This window comes from Sabethes cyaneus, chromosome 3 (assembly GCF_943734655.1).
Source record: "Sabethes cyaneus chromosome 3, idSabCyanKW18_F2, whole genome shotgun sequence".
In the NCBI taxonomy this organism is placed as follows: Eukaryota; Metazoa; Arthropoda; class Insecta; order Diptera; family Culicidae; genus Sabethes; species Sabethes cyaneus.
In genome coordinates this window covers 231,830,832-231,856,443 of record NC_071355.1, presented here as the reverse complement: position 1 = coordinate 231,856,443, position 25,612 = coordinate 231,830,832, and the positions used below count along the sequence as shown (strand labels likewise).

The 25,612-nt window shown below is 36.0% G+C and overlaps 1 protein-coding gene across 1 annotated transcript in view; it reads right to left on the bottom strand.

Moving 5' to 3' along the window:
- LOC128740867 (potassium voltage-gated channel protein Shaw-like) overlaps positions 1 to 25,612 on the bottom strand; it is a 57,417-nt gene that overhangs the window by 11,909 nt on the left and 19,896 nt on the right. The window contains exons 4-7 of the mRNA XM_053836438.1: positions 23,493 to 23,672; positions 22,919 to 23,431; positions 6,782 to 7,078; positions 5,771 to 5,980 (exon numbers count right to left, since the gene is read on the bottom strand). Of these exons, the coding sequence (XP_053692413.1) occupies positions 5,771 to 5,980; positions 6,782 to 7,078; positions 22,919 to 23,431; positions 23,493 to 23,672 (1,200 nt within the window). The remainder of the gene's footprint in view (positions 1 to 5,770; positions 5,981 to 6,781; positions 7,079 to 22,918; positions 23,432 to 23,492; positions 23,673 to 25,612) is intronic.

Genomic DNA, 25,612 nt, shown 5'->3' with positions numbered 1-25,612 from the left:
CCTTATTGTGGTTTGATAAGTAATCGTAATAAAAACAATTTGGATTGGTGCGCTATATTGTATTGCTACGCCACACGCAAGTTTATACGAGAAGTGGTGCAGCCAACTAGTTTTATCGTTGTAATATAAGCAACTACTAAGTCTGCTTTATTAACAGTTTTATTATAGTTTTATTATATTATAGTTTTATAGCTAGATATAAGTGTGTTTTGACTCGCATCCTCTTGGTATTGCGTCATACCATAATAAAACCAGTGGTAATAATTAATACCGAAATAAAACCTTTATAAAATTTAAGCAAAACCATGTAGAAATGCTTTGCAATTCTTACTTAGGCGAGATGAGAGAGAAAAGATACAAAGAATGAGTAGAAGAAAGGGAAAGTGACGTACAATTTTGTAAAATTTGAAAAATATAGTAAAATTTGAAAAATTTTGAGAGCCCATTACAAATTTAAAAATTTAATTTAATTTAAAAAGTTTTTGTCCTTCCGGTGCTGGGCAGTAGAATGGGGGAGGGCGAAAAAACCCAAAGAGGTTTTTTTCCATCCAAAAAAAAACATGCGTTCTAAACATTTTTAATTACAGTTTAAATGTGAAAACCAAATCTATTCTTGCTTTCAACATAGACGTTGTTATTTTCCTAGCAAAAGCCTACGAAAAGAAAGACAAAAATGAATGATTTTTTTTGCAGATTTTCAGAAATGCCATTGTTTGAATTTCCATTTCTGTTTTGTGTTCCAACTTAGAAGCGGTAACTCCGGTCGTACACTCATTTTTCTAGTTTTTTGAGTTGTAGAACCCAAAGGCAATTGATTCTATAAAAAAATTTAACATATACAAAATATTTTTTTGCCCCCCGATTTTTCAAGCAAATTTCCAAAGGGGGGGGGGGGTGACTAAAACTTTAAAATTAGTTTGCGATGGTCTAATATTTTAAGGCTGTGAACCATTTCGCGAAATTTTTAACTTTTTAGTTAAAATTTGACATTTCGATGGTTATTTCACCTTCTGTCGAAAATAACCCTGCTCTGAAACATGGTTATTATTGATAGTTCGATAGTTATTCCAAGAGCCAATGAGATATGCACAGGTGAGGAAGAGAGCTTCGATGTGTTTCAATGATTTTTCCAAGGATTTTTTTTAGCAGTGTATGGATGCTTATCGTATAACGAATTTGTTTATTCAACCCGAGTTGAAGTGAGATGAATTTTATCTATCAAATAATGCCATTGCAAATTATTTTTTGAAGTTTTCGTTTTTGTTTTGAATCTACGAAAAAAGACCAAAACGAAAGAAAATTTTTTGAACAATTTTCGGAATTTCCATTGTTCGAATTTCCATTTCTGTCTCGTGCTAGAAGCGTTAACTCAACTTGTACACTCATTTTTCGAGTTTTTCAGACTGTAGAGCCCACAGATACTTGATTTTATAAAAAAAAATTTGACTCATATCCTACAAATTATTTTTTTGCCCCCGATTTTTCAAGCCAATTTCCAAGGGGGAGGGTGGGGGGTGTGACAAAAACTTTGAAAATGATTTGCAATGGCCTAAATTTTGTAAAATTTGAGAAAATGCGTAAAATTTGAAAATTTTTGTAATATTTGAAAAATTATGTAAAATTTCAAAAATTTTACAAAATTTAAAAAATTTTGTAATACAGTAATAACCCGATTTTGTCACCCCCATGATGAATTTAGAGGTGACAAAAACGGGACAGTGACAAAATCGGGTATTTTTTCAATTTTTATGTTTTTGCAGATAACTTAGAACGAACTACATATATTTCATTCTGATCACTTTTAGGACCTTTCGCACTTCTTTCTACCTCTCTGTGGACATTTGTCACCTGTGCTGTGAGGTCCCACAAGTATGAAAACACGCGTTTTTTAATTGCGCCGAAATGGTTGATTATACTGGTTGACTACGTTCAGAGAAATTTCACAGCGTAAAAAGCTCTTTCTTATGGTATGAACGATTTATTGATTAACCCCCCTAAAAGTAAGATAGAAAATTTATTTTTCAAGCAGTAAGAGATAGAGTAAAACAATGTTCTACAATATTTTTGAGAAGATTATTATAAAAAACTTTGCCAAAGAAAGTGACCTTCGAACTATTATAGTTGTGGAGAAAAGAAACAACTTTTGTGGAAACTCCACAAAAATCAACACAGTTCTTTTCACAGTGTTTTAACACACTTGACATGTTTGAAAATGATTTTCAAACTAAGCTTTTGATAAATCAAAACCGTGACAAAATCGGGTAAAAAACGTGACAAAATCGGGGGTGACAAAATCGGGTCAAAAACGTGACAAAATCGGGGGTGACAAAATCGGGGAGTGACATAATCGGGGAGTGACAAAATCGGGTTACCACTGTATTTAAAAATTTTTGTAAAATTTGAAAAAATTTGAAAAATTTTGTAAAATTTGAAAAATTTTGTAAAATTTGAAAAATTTTGTAAAATTTGAAAAATTTTGTAAAATTTGAAAAATTTTGTAAAATTTGAAAAATTTTGTAAAATTTGAAAAATTTTGTAAAATTTGAAAAATTTTGTAAAATTTGAAAAATTTTGTAAAATTTGAAAAATTTTGTAAAATTTGAAAAATTTTGTAAAATTTGAAAAATTTTGTAAAATTTGAAAAATTTTGTAAAATTTGAAAAATTTTGTAAAATTTGAAAAATTTTGTAAAATTTGAAAAATTTTGTAAAATTTGAAGTTTATTTTTATAATTTGAAAATTTTTGCTAAATTTGAAAAATTTTGTTATATTTGAAAAATTTTGCTAAATTTGAAAAATTTTGTTAAATTTGAAAAATTTTGCTAAATTTGAAAAATTTTACTAAATTTTAAATAAAATTTTAAAACACATACAAATTTTTTTGTTAAATCAGAAATTTGTAATTTTTTTTAAATTTTAGGCTATGTAATTTCGTAAAATTTGAAAATCTTTGAAAATTTTTTTAAAGTTTAAAACAAACGACAAAGGAATTCTGATGAGAAAGAAAAACGAAAGACCAGAAAAACTGGCTAAAGAACACGAAAAATAAGAGAGAAAAAATATGAACAAAAGAATATATGAAGATAACAGAAGATAATAAGAAAAGAGACAACGAAACGTAGAGAATAGTTTAGTCATAAAAGAGATAAATAAGAGCAGAGAAAAGAAAAAAGAAGGAACATAAAAAGACAAAATAAAAAATTGAAGTAAGAACAAAGGGAGAAGAGAGAAGTGAGAAAAATCAGAAAAAATTGACAAGATAATGTGTATAGTTAAAGAGATATAAGTGATAGCAATGCTTAGTAGGCGAAAACGGGACATAAAAAAAGGAACGATGAAATGAATTCGGATAAGAGAGAGAGAGAGAGAGAGAGAGAGAGAGAGAGAGAGAGAAATATGAGAGAAGACAAGAAAACAGAGAGAAGAAAAGGCTATGAAGACAGACCAAATTGAAAATAATCTTTTTTCCTATAAAGATTAAAAGTAAAGAACTACAAGACAGAGACAAGGCGAAAGAAGGTTAAACAGCACAAAGTTAGGTTAGGAACAGTCAGGTGTTGAGGAAGAAGAAATCAGAAAAAGCTGGGGGGAGGTAAATAAAGAGATTGAGGTAATAGAAAAGAAAAAAATAAATTCAAAAAGAAGTATATAAGTGAAATTCTGTAAAATTTGTGTACTGACAATTACTAGGGTAATTTGACAGTCATGGAATGCTCTCTAGAGACGCTGTACAGTCCAATAAAAAAGCTGATTCTAGAATCAATTAGCGCCTAGTTTTTTATCCAAGTGTGCAAATTACTCACTTTGTTTTAGATCATTCTTAGTATCAATATCAATATCAATATTTTGCTCCTAATTTTCTAGTTGGTCCGTGAATTCTACTAAGATGCTCAAAAATAATGTAAAATTCAGCTTAAATTTAAATGTACACTCAAAAAAATCAGCACGTCAAGTTCACGTGAAAACATAGGTAATTCTCATCCATCACACTTTTCATGTAACATTCACGTGAATTGTTGTTAACTCGCACTCATACTAACTAGTTTACGTGCGATCCCGGTAAATTTTATCAATTTTCCCATTAACTGGTACATGAAGTTCACGTAAGTTGCTCTACAGAAGTTTACATGATTTTTCACGTGGATGCGACATGGCGATTTTTTTGAGTGTAACTTTCCTATTTTCTTATCGCTGGTTTAACTTGAGTGAATTTACAGTTGGTTGACGACAAATAAATTGGATAAAAATAGTTTTCCAACTCAGAAATTTAGTCCACTTGCACAAATGTGTATAGTTAAAGTCAGTCGTTGGCCAGTTCCTGTGTCGCTGAAGCAAAAAACTACGTAAACAGTTGTTGATTGTGCAAAGTTGCTGCAGAGTATCCTGCTACTACCACATTACTTTGAGCTTGTTGCTTGTCTCTGAAGATGGAAGACCAACCATCCCAGAAAGGAGAAAGTTTCTACGACAAAGTGGAAACCAAAAGCCTCGTATATTGTTCCTGTAGGAAACTACCTGGGGCGGAGAAAGGATAATCCTTTAGAAACTTTTTTTTCCTTCTTCGAGTCATTAACATACCGTTCAGCAGCACAGCTAAGAGCAGCGATGGCGGCGTGACTCTTGGATGGAAAAAGAGAAATTTCCACCGCAAACCACCTGCAGACTCATAATCTGGTCTTAAAAAGTTACTAGGCAAGGATCGGGTTTGATAATTTTTTTTATCATTCAACCACAAGTACAAGTTTTAACAACAAAAACAAACTTTTACTGGCACATGATGTTCAACTGATTATCTCTTAAAGAATCTAGATTGTGAGATTTTCTTCTTAAGCCATCTGTTGAGTATCATGATGGCACATAAGAAAGCGTTGTTAAAATCTGTAAAGTTTTCCAATGTAGAGTAAAAAAGAAAAAGTACGACGGCAACGAAAATTCATCATTGCAGCTGAGGTAGAAAAAGGTAAACAGTAAATAATGAAATGGAACGTAAGTTTTCCGTACAGCATCATGAAACTAAAATGTTTACGGGGAGTCGAGCCTTGATGATAAAAACCATCAAGCTTCAAACCAGATAGATGACGAAGACCGGTTGTAGGCTGACAACGTCGATGAAGAAAGAAGAAAATTATGTGACATTCAACAAGGAGAAAACTGCAACAATTTCGCAAAACAAAATTGACTGTTAAAACCGAAACTTTGAAATAAAACTATTTCCAACTGGTAATAAATGTTATCAAACACGAATCGAAGCTTGTTGAAAGTCATTCGATTCCAATGTAATCTTTTCAGTCTCTCTCTCCCTCGCCGGTCCACCAAACCGCACCAAAAGTGCACTCCCACAAATGATGATTTTAGGATTGCACTTCCGTCCCTGCTCGAATGCGCTTGATTTGAATGGAAATTCGAATAAAGTCGAAACTATTTTCAGTATCATAAAATGCTGCTGGAATCACATTGTAATGCTCGCAACGGCCGGCGCTGTAACAATGTACAGCTTTATCTTGGGGAAAGTTTTTCTCGTAAATGCTAGTACATCGACAACAGTCAGTGAGTGGTAGGACTGTTTACCGTCATCGAGCCAGAAAGTTGCTGCATTTTCCGACTCCGACGTTTGCTTTTTGCTTTCGCCAGAAAATCTTTCCGTCTTCGATTCGAACAACCGGCGTGCCATGATTTCCCCTGTGCTGCTCGCAGACGCTTCGTGTATTCACTTTGAATTGATTAAATTTTCAGCGAAGATTGTGATGCAATGAACTGCCTGTTTGCTTACCTGGGTGTGTGAATAGAACATGGAAAAGTTGCTCACGATGACCGGAACGGGCAGGGCGATGGTAAGTACACCGGCCAGGGCGCAAAGGGCGCCGACGAACATGCCGACGTAGGTTTTCGGTGCCATATCGCCGTACCCAACGGTGGTCATAGTGACGATGGCCCACCAGAGGCCCAGCGGTATGCTTTTGAACTGATTATCCGGATTGTCCTGATGGTTGTACGTACGGTCGTGTTTCCGGTATGAGTGTGGGCAAGATGTAGGGGAGTGCGAAAAGTGGAATACATCAGAATTGAGATAAAAATCATTATTTATTCGGACGATTGTCTGCTGTGTGATGGATTATGTTCATGTACTGTCTCTGATGCAACAAGAGAATGATGTGAGAGCAAGATTAATGGACCCTTAGGTCGAATCTGGCAGACTGCAAGCGTCAGGATGTATCGCTTGTGACGAGCCTGAAATCGATTCTATTTTGAAGCAGCACTGAAATGTGTTGCTAAAGTTGATTGCAATATTTTTATCTCATGCGATAATCCCAAAGAAATTCCAAATTCCAAAAAAGGTGCATGCATATTTATAAACATGTAATATCAATCATGAAACAAATGCACATTTGAAAAGGATCTCTTTTTCCAGCCTTACTCGGTGGAACGAAATTCTAGGAAATAATATAGAACAACCATCTGCTACACCTAACTCAACTTTTCGCAGTCCTGTTTGTGCAATCACGTTGATTGGTAACAAACAAACAACTGTCGCACGTGCCGTTACGTTCGACCCAGATTTTATTCCCCAGCCGGCTAATCGGAGAAGGTATTTCGTTCGTGCTCTATGAAAAAGCCATGAAATCGTGATTGATTGATCTTACCGCTTTCTTGACACGGTCTGTTCCCACATGATTAATGTGCCGTGTTGGAATGTGTGAACTTTGCAAGAAGCCGTGTCTTGTGTGCGCGTACATATAAGCTTGTAATCCTTATAATCCTTTCGCAACCCGGCCATACTCACCTGAAGTTTTTCGGCGTAGTAAACCAAACTGGCGAAGACAACAATTCCGAGCACCAGAAAAAACACGAGCAGCGTCAGCTCGCGGGCCGATGCTTTGAAGGTGTGTATCAGGATTCGCAATCCCGGCGAGTGGCGAGTCAGCTTAAAAAGCCGCAATATGCGGACAATGGAGAACGCTTCCAGCAAGCCCGTCTGCTCACCCATCCGCTGGCAGACGTCGGTGTAGAAGCTGAGGGTGGCCGCCAAGTCGATGATGTTCACCGGAGATTTGATGAACTCGAATATGTTCGGCGTTACCTGCGTTGGAAGAGTAAGTAAACATGTATTTATTTCTTTACAATTTTTCTCAATCGATTAGAGATTGTGAAGAAGAGATTAACAACCTTAAAAATCCATTTGCTTGAATTGCTGAAAGAATAAACTTTAATCTGTATCGTACGATCAATTTTGTTTATTATAACATATACGGAGCACATGCTCATAACAGCAGCACCGTAGCGTACAGTTGGCCAGAGCTTCTGTTGGCCAAGGTCGCTAGCTCTAGAGGACGCTAAAAATGACCTAAATCTTAGTAAGACACTCTCATGTGTAGTGAAGTATTGGATATAGGGAGTTGTACGACTCATGTATGGCAGTCTAATTCTAAAATATAATAAACTTTGAAGGAACACTAAATTAAGAAGCGAGGGGGTGCCAAACCTGGTCTTCGCCAAGGTCGCCACAATATCACGGTTCGATGCTCTGGAACCAGGTCTAGAATCTGATCCACAACTTGATAAAAATGTGTTCCAAAAGATGGTCCACAATCTAGTCCAAATCTGTTCCAAAATTTGGAATAAAATTTAATAAAAATTGTGATTCACGCTATATTCCAGGTCCAAAACTGGGACCATGTTCAGAATCCGGCTCAAAATCTTATCCCAAATCTGGTCGCCTAGGGTTAAAGCGTCTATAAAAAAAAAAAACAAAAAAAAAATCTGGTCGCTGGTTTAAAATCTGATTCAAATATGATCAAAAATGCGGTCCAAAATCTGGTTAATAAGCTGACCTAAATTAGAGAATCTGGTCCAAAATTTGATCCAAAAACTGATAAGATATGTGCTGCAGAATCTGGTCCAGGCCCAAAATCAGATTTTGGTCCAGTATGTGGTTTATAATCTGATCCCACATCTGATCCAAAATCCTAAATATTATTCGAAACCTTGCCCAATTTGATAAAAAATTTAGACCAAAATTTGGTCGAGAATCTGATAGGGGTGGAACATCTGGTTGAGGTCCAAAATCTGGTCCAAAGTATGGCCAAATTCTAATTAATAATGTAGTCAAAAATCCGGTTTAAATCTAATTTAAAGCTGTTCAAAAATGTGTTATAAAATCTGGAATAAAATTTGATAAGAAATGTAGTTATTCCAGGCCCAAAATACGGTCCAGGTCTAAAATATGGTTCAAAACCTGATCCAAAACCTGGTTGGTAGTTTGAAATCTTATTAAAAATTTGGCTCAACATCTGGTTAATATTTTTTGAAAAATAAATTTTCATTTCTTTCCCCTACCGTCCCTTCATTAATTGTAGAACCATCGTTTCAAAAAATATTAACCTTAGAGCGGTCGCGTTAAAAAAAGTTACATAAGCGGTCGCGTCGTGTACTGAGTACACGGCGAATAATACTGCCTATATCTCAGGACTGACATGAAATAGAAGGTTGCGGTTTTCGACAAAGTTGTTTATCAATTTAAGACGCATCTGGAAACGAACAATAAAGTTTGAAAACTGATCCGCTAGATGGCGCAAATGGCGACCAAAACAAATGATTCTAGAATCTCGATACTAGAATCTCTAATATCTCGGGACTGAGAAGAGATAGACGATTGCTGTCTTTGGCAAAGTTGTTTATCTGGACGAGATCAATCTGACTGCGGATAACAAAATTCGGAACTGATACGGTAGATGGCGCTTATAACGAGCATATTGAGTTTTTTTGGAATATCTCAGAGTCGTGACGAGATAGACTGTTATTGTGTTCTACAAAGTTATTTGTTCGAACAAGACACATTTGGAAATTCATAACAAAGTTTGAAACTGTCTCAGTAGGTGGCGCGCGTGGTCAAATTATAATCTTATGATGATATCTCATGACCATGATACGATAGAAAGTGGCGGTTTTTGACAAAGTTGTGTGTCTAGACAAGACGAATTTGAAAATGATCGGTCAAATTCAGAACTGTCCCGCTAGATGTCGCAGTTGGTAAAATCATATTTCTTTTTGCGATATCTCAGCTTATGTCGAATAAACGGTAAAATGGCTTATCTGGTCTGGAAAAGAACACCAAAATGTTTGTAAATAGTATTCTTTTGACGATTTTCCCAAAACAGAGTTTGTGAATCATCGACAATGTTGACAAACTGAATAATGCACATATCACCTAGGGATACATGATACTTATTCAACTTACCCAAGTAGCACACTTACGATACTTTTATTTAAATCAATTTATTAATGACTCACATTAGTTGTATAACAATTAGTTGTACAGTTTTATAATGAGTATGTTATTAGGGAAGCTTGCTATGGTATGTTGAGGTAATGCTTTAAACATTAGAATGTTAGAATTATGTTGACACTAAAACACCATAAAACAATACAAAACGAGCATTTGTTTGTTTTATTTCCTGCTATGATAATGAGAATGAAAAATGTACATTAGATTCCTAACAATTCTATAATATTCTTATTACGGTCACTTATATCATACAGGAAATAACACACACGTAATACAAGGAAAGAGTAAAGAATTCGAGCCCAATGAAAAAAGCAAGCTGTTTTGCAAATGAGTATCAAGAGAGTGCACTTCAGTCGTGTTGTCGCGTTAGCAAAACAAATAGCTTTGGTTTTATCATCACGCATACGTTAATAATTGCAAGCATCAACGTTGCCATTATGCCTGTCTGCCAAGTTAACTCCGGGATACGTTGCTGGCCCAACAAGCCACTCGTCGTATGTTCGAGTCTCGACTGGGCGGTGCCGCTTCAGAGTTAATAGGATCTTTGCACTAGCCCAGTGATTTTCCTGTACTCTAATAACCGGCAGCGATATCTATCGATAAAGAAGGGTCAAGTTCTGAAGGACGTTTATATCCATGCATGGTTTTGCTTTGCTGATAAATCTAGATTTTACCAGATTTTTTATTGCATGCCAGACAAAGTTCTAAATCTTCCAGATATTTGGTAATGTCCCAGATTTTTGCCAGATTTTTGTTTTTCCGTTCTGCAAAGGAGTCATCGCTCCTAATTTCAGACAACATTTTGTACCGGCGTTGATCAAAACTGGCAAGACGTTTCCCGAAAAAGTCCTCCCCATCGGTCAAATTGATCGCCAAATTTTGACATTTATTCGTGTTTGCCAGGTTTTCGAATAAACCTATTAGCGACCCTGGGAAGAATAGGGACTCAAACACTCTAAAATATTTTTTTAAGAATGTGATGGAAACGCAGCACGGGTTTCCAGGAATCTTGTTCTGGTGATATTTCTATATAGACGATGTAGACGACGAAATTGCTTCGTCAAAAGCATTTTGATCAGTCTGTGCTCTTCATCTTGTCTTTTGATAAAAGTTGAAGCAATACGTATCAATTGCTTCTTTCAGGAAACCATAAAAATAGCTGTTGATTGACTGGAATTGACAACGCAATCGATGATGAAAAGGACAACGATACGTTATCTAACGTGTTTTGACTACAGAAACCACTTTGTAGCGAACAGCAGTGTTCTATGCCATCATGGTTCCGCAATATTCCGAAAATAATTTGATTTTCTCATCATCTCCACCTACTACTACTTCATTCCGAATTTAATTTACCTTCATCGGAAGCATATTGACATGATAAACAACTTTGTCGAAAACATCAACCTTCTATCTCGTCACGGTTCGGAAATATCGCCAAATGAATTAAATTTCACCGTATACTCCATCTAGCGGACTAGTTCCAAACTTCAGAGTTCGTTACCAAATGCGTCTTGGCTTTACAAACAACTTTGTAGTAAATAGTAACCTTTTAGCTCATTACGGTTTTAAAATATTCTTAAATGAATTTAATTGCTTCATTATTAGCGCCATCTAGCGAATCAGTTCCGAATTTTGTTGTATATCACGGGATGTGTCTTAACTAGATAAGCAACTTTGTCGAAAGTCGCAACCTTCTATCTATTCACAAACTTGAGTTATTGCCCGCCGTGTACTCAGTACACGACGCGACCGCTTGCGTAACTTTTTTCATTTCAAAAAAGTTACGTTAGTGGTCGCGCTGGTGTACTGAGTACACGCGCGCGGACACACCATTTTTACAAGCATCTTTCGACCACTTTTTTTATTTCTTTTTTCTATATTTTGGCATCATTAGAAAGAGGAAGAGTAGATCTTCGAATACAACCAAAACCTGGTGTGATTTGATTAAAATTTCGATGATTTTTTCGCGTTTTTCGAAAACGCGTGTACTCAGTACACTAGCGCGACCGCTCTAGGGTTAATATATATGTATGACCGCATTTCAAGGTCAAGACTAAAAACTTGAGATTAGTCTACAACATCTGTTTCCAGTTCCAGAATCTGGACTCAAATTTGAGGCAAAATATGATAGAAAACGTATTCCAGAATCAGGGCAAAGCCCACAATCTGGTTCAGGCCTAAAATTTGGTCCAAAATTGATTCAAATATATATTCCAAAATTTTATTCAATATTTGGTCCAAATCTGATCTAGAAACCGATGCTGCTCCAAGATATTGTTCAGGTCCAGAATCTGTTAAAAAATGAGGTCCAAAATCTGATATAAATTGTGGTCCAAAATCTGGTCCAAATCTGATAAAAATTTGGTCCTGAATCTGAGGCAGGTTCAGAAGGTTCTAGATCAGGTCTAGAATCCGGGTCCAATATTTAATCCAAAGTCCGTTTCAAAACCTGGTCGAAAATGTAGTTCAAAATTTGGTCCAGAATCAAGTCTTAATTTGTTTCTAAATCTGAAACAAAAGTTGATCAAAATCCGGTTCGCAATTGAGTCCAGATCCAAAATATGATTCAGGTCCGGAATCTGGTTCAAAACCTGATTCAAAATCTGGTTGGTGGTTTAAAAGTTGATCAAAAAACTTTGGCCCAAAAACTGGCCCAAAATGTCATGAAGTGTGGTCCAAAATCTAATCCAGAATCTAGTTCAAATTTATTCCAAAATTTGTTACAATGTGGTCCAGAAATCGTACCAAAAATAATTAACTTGGAAGGAAAACGGATTTAACCCTCTAGTGCCCAAATTTTTGATTTGCTTGAAAAATTTTTAAAATGCTCATTTCGTGGCCAGAATAATGGAAAAAATATTCTCTAATTACTAAGTTCAGGAATAGTTTGATTATATATAAAAAATCGTAACCCGCCAATTGGCGGGGTTGGGCACCTGGGCGCAAAAAAGTTGCAAAATCAAATTTTTCGATTTAATTCGGAACATCGATTTCAGAACATTTATAATAGTGCTAGTATTTGTGGAACTAGTTATAATGAGCTTCAACTGAAATTTTTGACCATATGGCCGATTCCAGGTCCCGGAAAAGTTCCTTCGAAATCCGTTCCGTGCTTGAATAAGAAAAGAAACCCTCCCCGGGTCCGGAACCGGTCAAGCGGCCTCTGAGAGACATGAGATGATCGCCAATCGCTATTTTGTCGAGTGCTGATGTTTTTACCTTTGTTATACTATAACAAAGGTTTAAAAATTGGTCGAAAAACACGAAATTGATCCGAGGCCCGGGGGGCCAAGTCACATATACCAATCGATAGGGTTCGACGTTTTGAGCAATGTCTGTGTGTGTGTGTGTGTGTGTGTGTGTGTATGTATGTAATGATTTTTTCTATCGCCTGTTTCTCAGAGATGGCTGAACCGACTCGTTCGCTATTACTTTTGTTTGAAAGGTATTATTGTCTAGTAGATCACTATTGAGTTGTTTCGTGATACGACGTTTCGTTTAAAAGTTATGAGCAAAAATGTGAAAACTACGTGACATGGGTTTCTCCGGAACTATATGACCGATTTCAACGATCTTAGTATCAAATGATAGCTCTTGTTAAACCTAAATTGTTCAGAATTTTTTTATTGAAAACAAACAACTAGTTTAAAAGTTATGCTTAAAAAACCTGTTTTGACAAGGTAATAATTATCGCCTCGTTCTCAGAGATGGCCAAACCGATTTATGCGCTATTAGTCTCATTTGAAAGGTAATATATCCTAATAGATCACTATTGATTGATTTTTTGATAGGACGTTTAATTTGAAAGTTATGAGCAACCGTATACACCACACCAAAATTAATAATAATTTATAATGGTTTTAACTAAGATTATTTATTTTATTAACGAGAGGTTTTGACACTACGAATATATATGCAAAATTTCATAAGAATTGGTTTTACCGGTCAAAAGATATTAAACCTCGAACACTCGCGCCAACTTTTGTAACACGGTTACTCGCGCACACTATAGCCCCAAACCAAAGAAAACATGCGAACTAAAGTTTTGATTGAGAAAACTTGGTTTTAGGTTTATCGAACCTTTGGAAGAGTTTCTAGAAATTGAAAGCTCTATCGTCTAGTGGAATTTAAATTTTGATTAATCCCCCTAAAAGTGAAATAAAAACCCGATTTAATCCACCTAGTGGTGAAAGGAACCTTTGTTATACGGTCTTAGTTGCTATTTGAGATAGAAACCGACACGTCTTCGGAGTATAATCCATCTATTGGTTAACGTTGCGTAGTGCGTTGGTTTACATAAAATTTTTGAAAATTGAATACGTTTACAAAATTTGAACAAAATATGACCACTTATAAATTTTGATAGATCCTTTTTTCATGAAATTGCTGAATAAGGATAAGTAAGTTGTTAATAATTTGAGTAAGTGCAAGTAAAAGTAGGTTGTAAGAGCAAATATTATTCTTTAACATATACATTGCGTAGTAAAGGTCTAGTTTATAGATTTTTGAACTATGCATAATTTCCTGTAATGCCTATTTGATTCACACCAATAAAGTTTTCTAGAATAAATTTCATCAATTTTTATTAACCTTCCGTTACTCACGCTGTTGTATTTTGTATAACACGTGTAGGTTTTTGAACGCCATATTGTTATAAAGTTACAAATCGTTGTGTAACTAACGTATATTCTTCAATAAACTTGTTATGAGCCAAATGTCAAAATTATTCAATGCATTAATACTTTAAATTGTTGGGAAAATTGATCAGCATAAACTGACATCACAGAAATGAAGCAATCAGCATATGAGGTGTACCGGAATTGGCCTGGAATTTTCTCTCGTTTCTTCATATGGAAAAATGGTGTCTGTATGCATCAAAACAATCAGCAATAATGTAAAATGTTTAAAATGTATCCGTCTGTTGGTAGTCGAGTAATCCGGAGTCAAAATTAGGGTATTTTTTATAATCAAAGTTCTACAGTTCCTAAACAAGCAAACATAGAGGTATACTATATTCAGCAAAGTTGTGTATTTTTACTATTTGTGCAACTTTGTAATACATGAAAATGTCATACAACAATTACGAAAAGAGCTAAAATAAAAAACTGCTTTCACTAATTCATATACAATAAATAATATTTTTCTAGCTTCGCTGAAGAGATAGGGGGTTACTGTCTTCAGCGAAATTTCTTGTAATAATATACTCTAAAACTTTGCAGAATACATCAATGTGTTATATTGAAACTGAAGAAAAATAATTTTTTTATTCCACTTTTAGGGGGATTAATCAAAATTTAAATTGCACCAGACGATAGAACTTTCAATTTCAAGAGATTCTTCCAAAGGTTCCATAAACCTAAAACCAAGTTTTCCCAGTCAAAACTCTAGTGCGCATGTCTTTTTGGCTTTGGGCCATTGTGCGCGCGAATAACCCGTATTACAAAAGTTGGCGCGAGTGTTGGAGGGTTAATATCTTTTGATCGGCAAAACCAATTCTACTGAAATTTTGCAGATATATTTGCAGCATTAAAATCTCTAATCTGATGTCAAAATAATTCAAACTAGATAAATCATCTTAGATGAAATGGTTATAAATTATTATTAATTTTAATGTGTTGTATTCAATTGCTCGTAACTTTCAAATTAAACGTCCAATCAAAAAACAAATCAATAGTGATCTATTAGGCTATGTTACCTTTTAAATGAGACTAATAGCGCCTAAGTTGGTTTAGCCATCTCTAAGAAACAGGCGATAATTATTACCTTGTCAAAACAGGTTTTTTAGGATAACTTTTAAACTGCTTGTTTGTTTTCAATAAAATTTACCCAAAAAATTTAGCGTTAACAAGAGCTTTCATTCGATACCAAGATCGTTGAAATCGGTCACTTGGTTCCGGAGAAAATCGTGTCACGTAATTTTCACGTTTTTACTTATAACTTTTAAACGAAATGTCGGACCTCGAACTAATTCAATAGTGATATACTAGCCAATAATACCTTTCAAGCAAAAGTAATAGCGAACAAATCGGTTCAGCCATCTCCGAGAAACAGGCGATAGAAAAGTTGCGCCCCGCACATACATACACACATACACACACACACACACACAGACATTGCTCAGTTCGTCGAACCCTGTCGATTGGTATATGTGGCTCGGCCCTCCGGGCCTCGGATCAATTTCGTGTTTTTCGACCAATTCCTAAACCTTTGTTATAGTATAACAAAGGTAAAAATATTTTTCTGCAGTGTCAATGTAACACATTGATGTGTTCTGCAAAGTTATAGAGCATATTACTACAAGAAATTTTGCTAAAGACAATAACCTTCTATCTCTGCAGCGAAGATAGAAAAATCTTATTTATTGTATATGATTTTGTAAAATCAGTTTTTCTATTTTTGCTCTTTTTGTAATTGTTGTCTGGCTTTTTCATATACTACAAAATTGAACAAATAGTAAAAATACACAACTTTGCTGAAAATAGTATACCTCTATGTTTGCTTGTTTAGGAACTGTTTAGGAACTTTGATTATAAAAAATACTCTAATAACTTGAATACCAGCAGACGGATACATTTAAAACATTTTACATTTGCTGATAGTTTTGCTGCATACAGACACCATTTTTCCATATGAAGAAACAAGAGAAAATTCAAGTTGGGGCGAAATTCTGGTACACCTCACATGCTGATTGCTTCGTTTCTGTGATGGCGGTTTATGCTGATCTATTTTCCCAACAATTTAAATTATTAATGCATTGAATGATTATGATATTTTGCTCATAATAAGTTTATTGGAGAATATACGTTAGTTAAACAACGATTTGTAATTTTATAACAATATGGCGTAGGAATACCTACACGTGTTGTACAAAATACAACAGCGTGAGTAACCGAAGGTTAATAAAAATTGATGAAAATTATTCAAGAAAACTCTATTGATTTGATTCACATAGAATGGCATTACAGAAAATTATGCATAGTTCAAAAACCTATAAACTAGACCTTTACTAGGCAATGTATATGTTAAAGAATAAGATTTCCTCTCACAACTTACTTTTATTTGCACTTACTCAGATTAATAACAACCTACTTATCCTTACTCAGCAATTTCACGAAAAAAGGATCTATCAAAATTTGTAAACTTATTCAATTTTCAAAAATTTTATGTAAACCAACGCACTACGCAACGTTAACCAATAGACGAAGGCGTGTCGATTTCTATCTTAAATAGCAAGTAAGACCGTATAACAAAGGTTCCTTTCACCACTAGGTGGATTAAATCGGGTTTTTGATATGCGACACGACATAATTTACTGATGTTGAAATGTCCCTTTATGGGAACCGGTGCCGGATTTATAATGTCCCCCCGGATTCGGATGGCGAGCATCATGGCTCATAACTGCTGCAGAGTAACTAATATGTCCCCACTCGATGATATGCTTACAAAAATCAACAGATTTCAAACAAGTTTTAAATATTTGGTAACTTTATCAAAAAAAGCCATGTCACGGTCCCCCAAGGAACTCCGGAATGACTCCGGGACCATATGACATATGGCTATTATTTATAGATATTATGAAAATAGAAAATATTTCCGGAAAAAAACCCAAATTTGGTGAAAAAATATTGAAAGATAAAAAAGTTACGGCCATTTTAGTAAATTTTGCAGTGCTAAAAATGAAGTAGACCTTAGAGGGGTTAATCGAAGCGTCTTGCGGAAGAAAACTAGACTTGACTTCCAGCTTGAATGCATCATTGAATCTCCTTACCCGTAATATTGTCGGCGGTGACCAGAGATCCCAAATATACGAACCCTTCAACCACTTCCAGTTCATTGTTGTCTATAGTCATTGCCCGAGGAAAGCGAATCTTTCCAAACAGACACAGAAACAGTTGTATTTTCAAATTTGGCAATGAATTCAGCAGAATCACCACGGTCTTGCCTATTGATGTCCTTATCAGTAAGCAGCTTGCTTTTGGGGATTCTATTACTCCGAATAGTTCCCAGTCGTATATTCCTCTCGTTCCTCTCGAGTGGAGATATAAAATCAATGGTAATGTCGTATAATACCTAATAATAAAAAAATATGATTTTTAAAATTCGGTAAAATTTTAGAAAGGCGAACAACAACATTAGTAGCTGCTCCCAAGTCAGGATTGCCTACACCATAATATGCTTTGAAACCGTAACCATTGAAAATCATTAGAGTCTGATAGAACATGAAACTTAAATCCTCATTTATGCGATTTGTTTGATAAATTGGGTTTTTCATTTTTGTTGTACACATTTGTTCACTATAATCTTTTATCGACTGGTGATTCACTCAATTTGTTCATTAACATAAACTTATTAAGCGGTATAGATTAAAATTTGCGGTTTTAAAATGGTATATGATAGATCCCATTTTGAATAATATTGTCTTGCTTATAAAGATTTTGTCGTTAGGCAGTAAAATTCGTCGGGTTTCATTGAATCTGTTTCTTGGTTATAGGGTTATGGTTCTCAAATACCATAAAATGAAAAAATGCTTTGTGATATAGCTATAAAGCGTTATATTGCAGCTCGTCAAACAGGCGCACTGAAAGTTAGGTGATAAGTCCTGTAAATTCCCCTTCCATATTAATGCCACTGCATGCTTGTGTATTTTTCAAGGCATATAAAAGAAGCTAACAAGGCCTATAACAATAATTTGTAGTTTAAACTCGAAAAAAATCAATAAATACAACGGAAACAACACGTTGTCAAATTACCAAAAAAAAGTTGACGTTAATGCCCAACCCCGCCAATTGGCGGGGTCAGTTCCTCGATAAAAATCGACCAGTGCCTAAACTTTTTATCGCAAATTTCCTTTTTTACCATGAAGTACAACTTATCAGCTACTCACCAATAATTTTTTTGTTCATTTATTCCAAGAAATAAGCAATTTACAACAATTTGAATTTCTCTCTGCAGAGCAAAATAATTTTTTTCTCAGTTTTCTGGTATTTTTCAAGTTTCGCACGAAATATCTGTTTCAAATTAACGTAATAAAACAAACAAACCACTCGAATACTCAGATTAGACTATAATGAGAAGGTATGGGTGGATATCAACATAAAACGAATAAGCATAGTAGATTTATAATGATTTTGCTGAAGCCCGCCAATTGGCAGGGTTGGGAACTAGAGGGTTAAGGGAGTGCTACACCGGGTCTTCGCCAAGGGTGCCAGAATGTCACGCAACGGCTCTGCATAAGAGTAGCAGTAACGAAAGGTATTACACGGAAAGAAATTTGATTTCGATACCATGAATAAAATGATGAAATCAATAAGTTTGAATTGCTGTCAAATCATGACTGAACTGCCATATCAGGCAGCACAAAATCATGAATAATAGTTCATATGATTTTGCGTTGTGCTGTACTGCAAGAAGTTCATGGCATCATGATTATTATTCATGGTGTATTTTCATAAAACATAAGCTAAAAACCTAAAATCATGAGTAATTTTGCTCGTTTTGGAGATTTAATTTCTATTCGTGTACTGTTTTCTAGCTTAACCTTTAACAGTGTACCAGCTTGAAAGAATAATTTTACCCATTTGCTAACACAGATAAATAAACCTAAACAGTGTTACTGAGCACAACGAAATTGAAATGGATTCCGTGAAATCAGAAAACAGAAAGTGTGTCGAAAGACGTTTCTCGGCTGTCGACAGTCGACTGTTTGAAGTCAAACGTCGAGAATCGAGATCGTATGATAACTGTCAAAAGTCGTAAGTTGAAATTCGAAAATCTAAATTCGAAAGTAAAAAGTCGAAAATCAAAAGCTAAATGACGAGGGACGAAAATCGAAAGTCATACTCGCAAGCCGAAAGTCGAAAATCGACGTTCGACTGTCGAAACTCGAAAGTCGAAGTCGTAAGTCGACTGTCAAAAGTTGAAGTCGAAAGTCGATTCCCGAAAGACGAAGGCCGAATGTCGACAGTCAAAACATGAATGTCGAAATTTAAAAGTCGAACGTCAGAAGACAAAAATCGAACACACTTAAATTTTTTTGCCGAACTCTGAGCAGCCGAACGTTCGGTAAAATTCGATGGTGCCAAACGACGTTTACGAATCATTAGTAATGTTTGGCATCATAAAAAAAAAATTACCGAACGTTCTGCTGCCTAGAGTTTGGTAAAATTTACGGTTATTTACCGAACTCGGTGCTTTTTTTTAAGTGTCAAAGTTTTCTCTCGGCTCGTCCACTGTTAGAAGCCGAAAGTTAGAAATCAAAAATCACAGCTCGATTGTAGGAAATCAAAAGTCGAAAGTTAAGGACCGAAAGTCTAAGCGCGATAGTCAGAAGTCTACAGTCGGAAGTCAAAGATTGCCGTCGTAAGTTGACTGTCACAAGATAAAATACGAAAGTCGACTTGCTATTGCAGAAAATCGACATTCGAAAGTAGTCTTTCGGCTGTCAAAAGACGCAAGGTAAAAGTCGAAAGTTGAAAGTCGAATGTCAAACATCTTGGTTGTAAGACAATCTTTCACTACTGAAAATCTAAAGTCGAAGGCAAAAGTAAGAATTCGTCTGTTGGCTGTCGAAAGTCTGTTGAAAGTTGAATGTCCAGGGCTAAAAGCTGAAAATCTAAGATCGAAAACTGAAAACCAAAAGTCCAAAGTGGAAAATCGTTACTCGGCTGTCGAAAACCCATTGTCAAAGTCAAATGTTAAAAGTTGCAAATCGGAGGTTGAAAGTCGAAATCAAAAGTCAAAAATCAAAAGTGGAAAGTCGCAGTCATAAGTCGACTGTCGCAATTCTAAATCCGAAACTCAAAAGTCGTCTTACGGCTACCGAAAGTGGACTAAACGGTAGTTCTTTTTACAATTGACGAAGGGACGGTGGAAGGAAGTAATGAATTTAAGAGTGATGGAGAAAGAGCGGAAAAGTGAGAGGGGTGGGGTGGGGGGGTTTATAAATAACTACACTTAACAAGTAGTCGTTGTGACTTTTTTGTTACCTTTTGTTCAATGCTCAAAGGTGCATGGATCGACCCAAGCCACAATCTGGGATTATAACCGGAAAGTGGACTGTCAGAAGTCGAAAGATGATAGCTGAAAGTTGACTATCGAAGGTCGAAACTTAAAAGTCGAAAATTAAAAGTTAAACTTCGAAAGTCAGAAGTCGAAAGTTGAACCTTTTAAATCCAAAATCAAAAGTGAAATTTGAAAATCGAATATTGGAAGTCAAAAACCGAAAGTGAAAATTAGAAGACGAAAGTCATAAATCGAAAATCGAAATTCGGAAGGCGATTGTCAGAAGTCGAAAATCGAAAACCTTTTCTCAACTCGTGGCACTGTTAAGGGCCGAAAGTTTGATGTCGAAGATCGCAGCTCGAAAGTAGGAAATCAAAAGTCGAAAGTCAAGGTAGTAAGAAGTCTAAGGTCGAAAATGAAGGATCGTGGTCGTAAGTCGACTGTCACAAGACAAAATCCGAAAGTCGAATTTCTAAAATTGAATTTCGAAAGACGTCTTTCGGCTGTCAAAAGTCGCAAGCCAAAAGTCGTAAGTCGACCATCTAAAGTCAAAGGACAAAAGCCGGCAGTTAAAAACCGAAAGGCGAAATCCGGATGTCGAAAGTTATTAGCCATCAATCAAAAGTCATATTTCGTTAAAAATTGTTAAAAATCCGTTGAAGCTGTTATAAATCAGAAATTAGAAGTTGAAAATCGCTAGTCGAAAGTAAAAAATCTAATCTCGAAAGTCGAGGGCCGAAATCGGAACGCGAAAGTAAAAATTCTAAAGTCGAATGTCTAACATCTTGGTCGAATCCTTTTACTACTTAAACCCGAGAGACAAAAGTCAAAATTTATCTCTTGGCAGTCAAAAGTCTGTTAAAAGTTGAAAAGTGAAAGTCAATGCCCTAAAATTGAAAGTCAAAAACTGAAAAGTCGAAAGTCGAAAGACGAAAAACGAAAGACGAAAGACGAAAACCGAATGACGAATGACGAATGACTAAAGACGAAAGACGAAAGACGAAAGACGAAAGACGAAAGACGAAAGACGAAAGACGAAAGACGAAAGACGAAAGACGAAAGACGAAAGACGAAAGACGAAAGACGAAAGACGAAAGACGAAAGACGAAAGACGAAAGACGAAAGACGAAAGACGAAAGACGAAAGACGAAAGACGAAAGACGAAAGACGAAAGACGAAAGACGAAAGACGAAAGACGAAAGACGAAAGCCGAAAGTCGACAATTAATAACCGAAAGTCGAAATTTGAAAGTCTGAAACGAAAAGTAAAAGTTAAAAGCCGTCCTTTTGACACAGTCAAAAGTTAAAAGTCGAAAATCAAAACCGAAATACGAAAGTAATAGCCGACAACGAAAGTAAAAATAAACATAAGAAAGCAATTAAAACTTAAAAATTCAAAATCCAAACTATAAATTTAATATTGAAGAAATCGAAAATATAAATTTGAAAATTGAAAATTTAAAGACAAAATATAACTTATATTTGTTAATTTCTCCGAAAAACTCAACAAATTTAAGTTATAAAAGGGAGCTCAAACAATCAATAGACAAGAGTCGAAAAAAAAATCGAAAATTGACCGTCGACAGACGACATTCAAAATTGGAAGGTCGATGTCGTAAATTGAAAAGTCGAAAGGCGCAATTCGACCATACCTAAATCTCGAATTTCAAATTGTAAACCAAAATGTTAACAAAGAGAATAATTCGAAAGTTCGTGTAATTCGTTTCAATGGAGGAGGCTGTTGTGAAGTAATTCCATCCTACCAGCTCCTATGACACTAGACAACTTACATTTACATGACTCCCTCTCAGTCTTTAAAACATGCCACATGCATATAATATGTATATTAACACCATCTACCGCTCCTATTCTGAAGTTTAATGAAAATTTATACTTCAATAATTAATTGCGTTGCTCGAGAGCACTCGGAGTAATGCTCCAAGCTTTCAACCCACGTTTGTATTGTAGCAGCGAAACCAGAATTCCGCAAGAAGTCGACGAGAAACATCCATCTACCCACCAGGCAAACACAAAAGCCATTTGCCACCCCAAAGTGGCCTACCACTTGGCAAGCGGGCGGAAAGGGGATACACACTCCGACAGGCGACACATATTTTCCGAAAGCAAACGAATCGGAAAATTGAATAACTCATTCGTGGAAGCTTTTTCCCCGTGCTTCCACATTGCCCGGTAAATTTCCATCTTTTCCCCTCGCTGTTGTGCTCGATGCACGCTGCTGCTGCTGTTGCATCGATGGCATTTGTGCAAAAACCGTAGACAAAGTCGATGATATGCATTGTGTGAGATGTTAGTTACCAAAGCTGAACCCCCCGCACAAACTATAGCCATATTCGAGCTGGTTGTGTCACTATACGGCTGCTGCATGTAGCAGCTGTTGCTGCGGTTTGAACCATAAATGCTAACCATGTGACGTTCTTGGATGTTTGGATGCTTTCCCATATAGAACGGTTGACCTTACCGCAGAATATAACCCCGCTAGGTGGAATGTAGTTGTCACCAATAAAGCTTTTAGATAGAAAACTAAACCAAACATTCATGAGATTAGCTTACGGGCGGACACAGAGTGACGCAGGAGGTTCACTAAAGGAGCGCAATTTGTGTGCACACTCACCACAAGTCGAACCATCAGCTCAATGATAAACCACACGTTGCACACCAACTCGACGTAGAAGAATGCTTCGTGCGGTTGTCCATATGTCTCCTGCCAGTTATCGACGATGTTGGAGCCCTTGCCGGACTGCATCCGATAGGCGGACGATATCAGCCGGCCAGAGCGTTGCGCCATCAGACCACCCCCAAAGCTGGCCGAAACCTGTCGATTGGAGAATTCGGCCGTTCTCGGTGGTGCCATAGTCGGTTGTGGAAGTTCAGTAGGTAAAATTTGATCACTGTTGTTACTGCTCCTGGTGGAACCATTTGCACCACTACTTCCTTTGCCATCCAACGGATTCGTAAAAAGAAACCCTGCAAAACTGGTGACATTCGCCATAAGAGTGCTGCCGCTGCTACCGTTGGTGGACATATTCATGACGGCCGGAATTTCAACACGAAGTCCCGGGTGTGTTTTCAAACAAAACGATATCACAGAAATGCATATGAAGAACACGGATATTCCAGCGACGATCTGCGGAAGAGATCCTAATTAGAATCGTTAAACTTTTCCGGTGGATACCGCGCGGACTCACCTTTGCTCCCGTTGAGCTCGACGGTTCATCGAACAGGGCCCAAATCTTGGGCTTCGTTCGCTGCCAGCACGTCAGCTCGCCGTTGAGCAGTGCCTCTTCGAAACCAAAAAGTCGTGCAATCGCCTCCTCCGACGGCTGCTCGTCATCCAGTTCCAGTTTGTCCAATATGGCCAAAGTACTCTGTGTTGTTAGACAGAAGAAAAAAAAAGAACGCAAATTGAGTTTAATTCGTCCTAAGTGAAATTAAATGTGTCGTTGTTTGAACAGTTTTATCAGTAAACACTGATTAAACAAGAAACAAATTGCAAAGATGATTTAATTTTCGGGTTTTTAGAGTGTTTTTCTTGGCCCAAGTGTTTCTATGCGGATAATTTTATATTCAATGAAATGAAGAAAATTTGAGTTTGGTGATGTCTTTCAGTGCATTCAATGTTCAGTCATGCACCGACTTTCTGTCTTTCGTCCAATTACGCTTCCAAAATGTTAGTCTTCATGCAGCCTTACCGAAGTTTTCCCCTTTCTAGGAGGTAACGTAAATGAAACGTTCTTTTCATTTGATGCGTAACAGAACCCGTTTTTCCCACGCCATTCATTTCTAATTAAATAGTAAAAACTCGCAAACGGAATGTCAGACAACGTTGTTGGGAAGCTTTCTCGGCAACTCGGATATAAAGTAAAGCATAGCATGTTTTTTTTCTGTGTGCCCTCACCAGCAATGCGGGATTATTTTCATAAAGCAAACTGACAGTGTTTCGGCTGCTTCGGTGCGACTGTAAGTTGCAGTGAAGCCGTGTAGCCACCCAGCCACCCATCACCGAAAGGCAACCGGTTATCTGGCAAAGATAAGCTTGATGGAAAGCCTAGCCGGTGAATAATTCAAAAGCTCGGTGAAAGAGGGTGAAATATAGGAGCTAGCTCGTCCATCCACTTTCCTCGAGAATCTCGGTGCATCAAATGAAAGTCCGTACGTTCAACAGGTTTATTGGTTCTGCAGGTAAGAAGAATCTACTATCGTTTTGTTGTGTCATTTAAATTGGATTAGCTGCCAATTCCAATCACTCAATTAAATTTATTGGTCATCAAGGCATTGAATAGTAAAATACAGTTTACTTGCAAAGTACGATGTTGTTAAACTTAGTGATAATCGGTCTTGGGACATTTTTCTTTGAACACTAAAGTTTTAAAGACTTCCTAGTTGAGTAATTCTCGTTGAAACCGGGCCACTACTGACACGAGGTCTTTAAAGGTTGAAATATTTTAAAAACGTTGATAGGGCTCAAAAATGAAATAACAATTTTTTGGCGTCCATTATGAATTAAGGTTTCAAAATTGCCTTTTTCGCCACGAATGCACCAAGCGAATTTAATTTCAAATTCACCATTAAAAATCTGAGAATATTAGAAACAATCATCAAATTTGGTATGTTTTGGATTTTTTTCGATGGAATAAAGGATGTGGATGGGCTATAATAGCGGAGTATAGAGGCGAATGCCAAAATAGGCTCTATAGTCTCTATAAAAAGCGGAGTGGTCCCGAGCACGATCGGGCACTCAGCTAGTAATGAAAATGCAGTAATGCAAAATATAACGAAAATGAAAATAATAATGAAAAGAAGTCATGCATAATTTATACAAAATATGATAGAAATGACATGAAAACGATTCAAAAATAATACACATAAAAGCAAAAAATCAAAAAATAAATAAAAAATAGACAGAAGAACACCAAAGACACCGTGATAATATCAAAAACCGACATTGAAATGATACCAATATTATAGAGAAGTGATAAAACAAATTACACAAAACTGGTGCCAAGCAAGTTTAAGCCATTTTTTGCCAAAAACCTAAATGTTTCGAAATAGAAATGTGTCAGTTTTAATTACGCTTTATATAACAGAGATGTAAAAATCGTGACAAAAACAACACAAAAAAGAAACATACAATGAGGAAAAATGACTCAAGCACAAAAATGATACATAAATATACAAAAATGATAAAAAATAAAACAAAAGAGATAGAAAAATGATAAACAAATTACAAAACTAATACAAAGATAATATAAAAGGTACAAATGTCGCACAAAAATTATTTGAACATAATTTACGATTAACACAAAAG